Source organism: Cibotium barometz, chromosome 29 (genome assembly GCF_041138505.1).
Source record: "Cibotium barometz isolate CiBa-2024 chromosome 29, ASM4113850v1, whole genome shotgun sequence".
In the NCBI taxonomy this organism is placed as follows: Eukaryota; Viridiplantae; Streptophyta; class Polypodiopsida; order Cyatheales; family Cibotiaceae; genus Cibotium; species Cibotium barometz.
In genome coordinates, this window is record NC_141074.1 from 30,252,031 (window position 1) to 30,254,923 (window position 2,893).

General features: G+C 43.7%; 1 protein-coding gene across 1 annotated transcript; it reads right to left on the reverse strand.

Moving 5' to 3' along the window:
- Nucleotides 1-273: 273 nt before the first annotated feature.
- Nucleotides 274-1,979, reverse strand: LOC147622034 (delta(7)-sterol-C5(6)-desaturase-like). The gene is made up of 3 exons (XM_086823661.1): nt 1,394-1,979; nt 726-1,031; nt 274-642 (listed from the first exon to the last, which is right to left on the reverse strand). The coding sequence occupies exons 1-3, from the start codon at nt 1,821-1,823 to the stop codon at nt 344-346; spliced, it is 1,035 nt and encodes a 344-aa protein (XP_086679787.1). The 5' UTR covers nt 1,824-1,979; the 3' UTR covers nt 274-343.
- Between the last annotated feature and the right edge of the window lie 914 nt (nt 1,980-2,893).

The window sequence follows — 2,893 nt, forward strand, 5'->3', positions numbered from 1 at the left end:
TCTCGATTATCAGCATCCCTATTCTTGAACTTCACTTAACCGTAACCAACCTTTCAAAGGCAAAACCTTCATTGATCCCTTTGCAATTGGAGACCTCTCAGACAACTCCCTCACGTTCATATAAAACTTAAAACGATCCTAATATGCTAGACATGAAACATCAATTAATCAAATGCGACTAACCCTATGTGAAAGGTGGGAAATGGTGTTACCGCTCATTAGAAATGAAGCTATGTGTTTTGCAATTCATAAACAAATTTGTAGCATGATCCATTAAATAAACACCTTTTGAGATGATATATGCCAAAACAATAGTATTCAAGCTTCAAAATCTCTTTGCATGTTAAGAGGACTTCTTCAGTCTACCATTGATTGATGGCACTTTAAGTGTCCCAAACATCCAATCTATCCAAATTGTGTAATGCCCATAGTTATGACGATATGTTGTATGGTGAATAGTATGGTAGCCAGCACCCATGAAAGGCCACACATCACCATGAATGCCATCATGAATGTTGGTTGTCCACAGACCATCGAGGAACATGAGCAATTCATGGGTTAGTAAATGGGTTGGCATGATGAAAATTGCCATAACATGTGGGAGAGCTTGTAGTATTCCATCCAATGGGTGAAGTGCATATCCTGTGTACAAGAAAAGCATACAATACACAAGGTTTTCACTCAATGTAGCAAAATAAAAAGAAGCAATAACACTTTTAACATACCTGCAAAAGGTGAGAGTGTATCCTCCTTGTTGTACATGTGGTGGGGAGCATGCAACCATTTGTATAGAGGCTTAATATCATGCAATCCTCGATGCATCCAATAAATGGCAAACTCAAGAGCCATAAGGTACATGATAGTCCATCCAATATAGCTTGCAAGTCCAACACTTTGTATACTCACATAGCACTTTGTCCATCCTTTCTCGATGACGTATTCAGAGAGTAAAGGTAAAAAGGCAAACCAAGGCATGGATTGCATGCTAAAACTGATTTGGAGCGTGATGGAATCCTTAGAAGGCAAAGAACCTGTGCAACCAAGAAAGAAAAAGAAAAAGAAGAAGCTCCCATTTTATTAAACATGAGGCTGTGGAGGCACATGGGTATTTATGTGTGTGTGTGGGGGGGGTGTGGGGAGGGGGGGTTGGAGTTTATTTTTTAATTTTTTCGTGAGATCATATTCCATTCCTAGACGCACACGGGAATTTCACCCGACTATACACACCATACTACTCATCACACACACCCGAGTACCATAGAACTTTTTTTTAAAAAATGAATAACGGAACAAAATAGTGTAGTATCACCATGAAATGCTAGAGCTAAGATGAGAGGCTTAGAGATGAAGAGTATTTGTAAGAAGGTAACTAGGATGAAGAGAGTAATAATACCGTGGGGGAAGAAGATGTGTCGTTTCCAATGGTAGATGCAGAGGGACCAGAGGCCAGCCGACGAGAAGTAGAGCGAGATGCCGCCTATGTAGTTGCGAAGCCAAGATTGGGCGGTGTGGGGGATGCGAGCGCGGAGGCGCTTTGGGATGAGAGCTCCCAAAACTATGTCATTGTAGCAGCTTGTCTCCCCCAGAAGAGACTGGTGGCCGTGCAAGCAAGCAAAGCGTGCAGCCCTGTTGGTGGTGGGGGCGGCGGAGGCGGAGGCGTCGGTGGGTGCAGCAATGGTAGAGTTGGGCGCAGCGGTGGGCGCAGCAATGGTAGAGTTGGGCGCATCAATGGTAGGGTTGGGTGCAGCATTGGCCAAAGCGAGGCACACGAGAGCAGCTGCCGCCGCCGCCGCCACCACCCACTTAACGCCGTACACAGCCATGATCACACAGAAATCCTTCCAATGAGCGTTTCTGCGCTTTCAACCTTATCCTCCTCCTCCTTCCTTCCTGTGAGCTTTCAACCTTATCCTCCTCCTCCTCCTGCTTGTAAGGCGCGCATTCACTCTGGTCTCCTTTTTTGGTCACCATATGAATCTTTTGGTCACTATACTTTAGCAGAGCCAGCATTTAGTGGCATTCAGGAGAGCATGAGGAGTCTTTTAATGCCATATCATGGCGGTGATTCGGTGAACGTTGACATCCCAGTTTTCAAATTTTGGAGGGGTAATTACACTACTGTACCTGGGTCTTTTTTCGCAGAGTGGTTGATTCCCCCAATTGTACTTACCACTTGCCCTCTTACTATTACTAGTATTGGACCCACGTGTTGCTACAGCAACCAAGTTCTAGCAAAGAACCGGTTCCCTTTCTACAGTCATTCCTCTCTCTCTTTCTCTCTCTCACTCCTAGGCCTGCCCCCATCTCTCTCTCTCCCCCCCTCTAGGCATGCCCCCATCTCTCTCTCTCCAACCGTTGGTCGTTTATGCCCTCATGTTGCATTCTACCGACGTTAATACCTCTCTCTCCCTCATGTTACATTCTACCGAGTTAATACCTCTCTCTCTCTCTCTCTCTCTCTCTCTCTCTCACACACACACACACACACATGCACATGACCCTTTCCCTCTCTCTCTCTCTCTCTCACACATGTACATGACCCTCTCTTCTCTCTTACTCTCATGCACACACACACTCTCTCAAATGTTGAAACTCTCTCTCTCACATCCACACACACACATATACACACCCGCACTATCACTCTCTCTCTCTCTCTCTCTCTCTCTCTCACACACACACACACATGTAAATATATAGTATATACAATATTATGTTTTAGACACATATACCTATACATAGACACATATACTTATACATATATTTTTACATGTATTTAAAAAAATAAATGCACACATAGACATAAATTTAATTAATTTTGATTAACTTTTAATGTGCAGAGATGGGGTGGTAAGGTGTGCTCACTTTTAAATATATTATACACACATATACATGT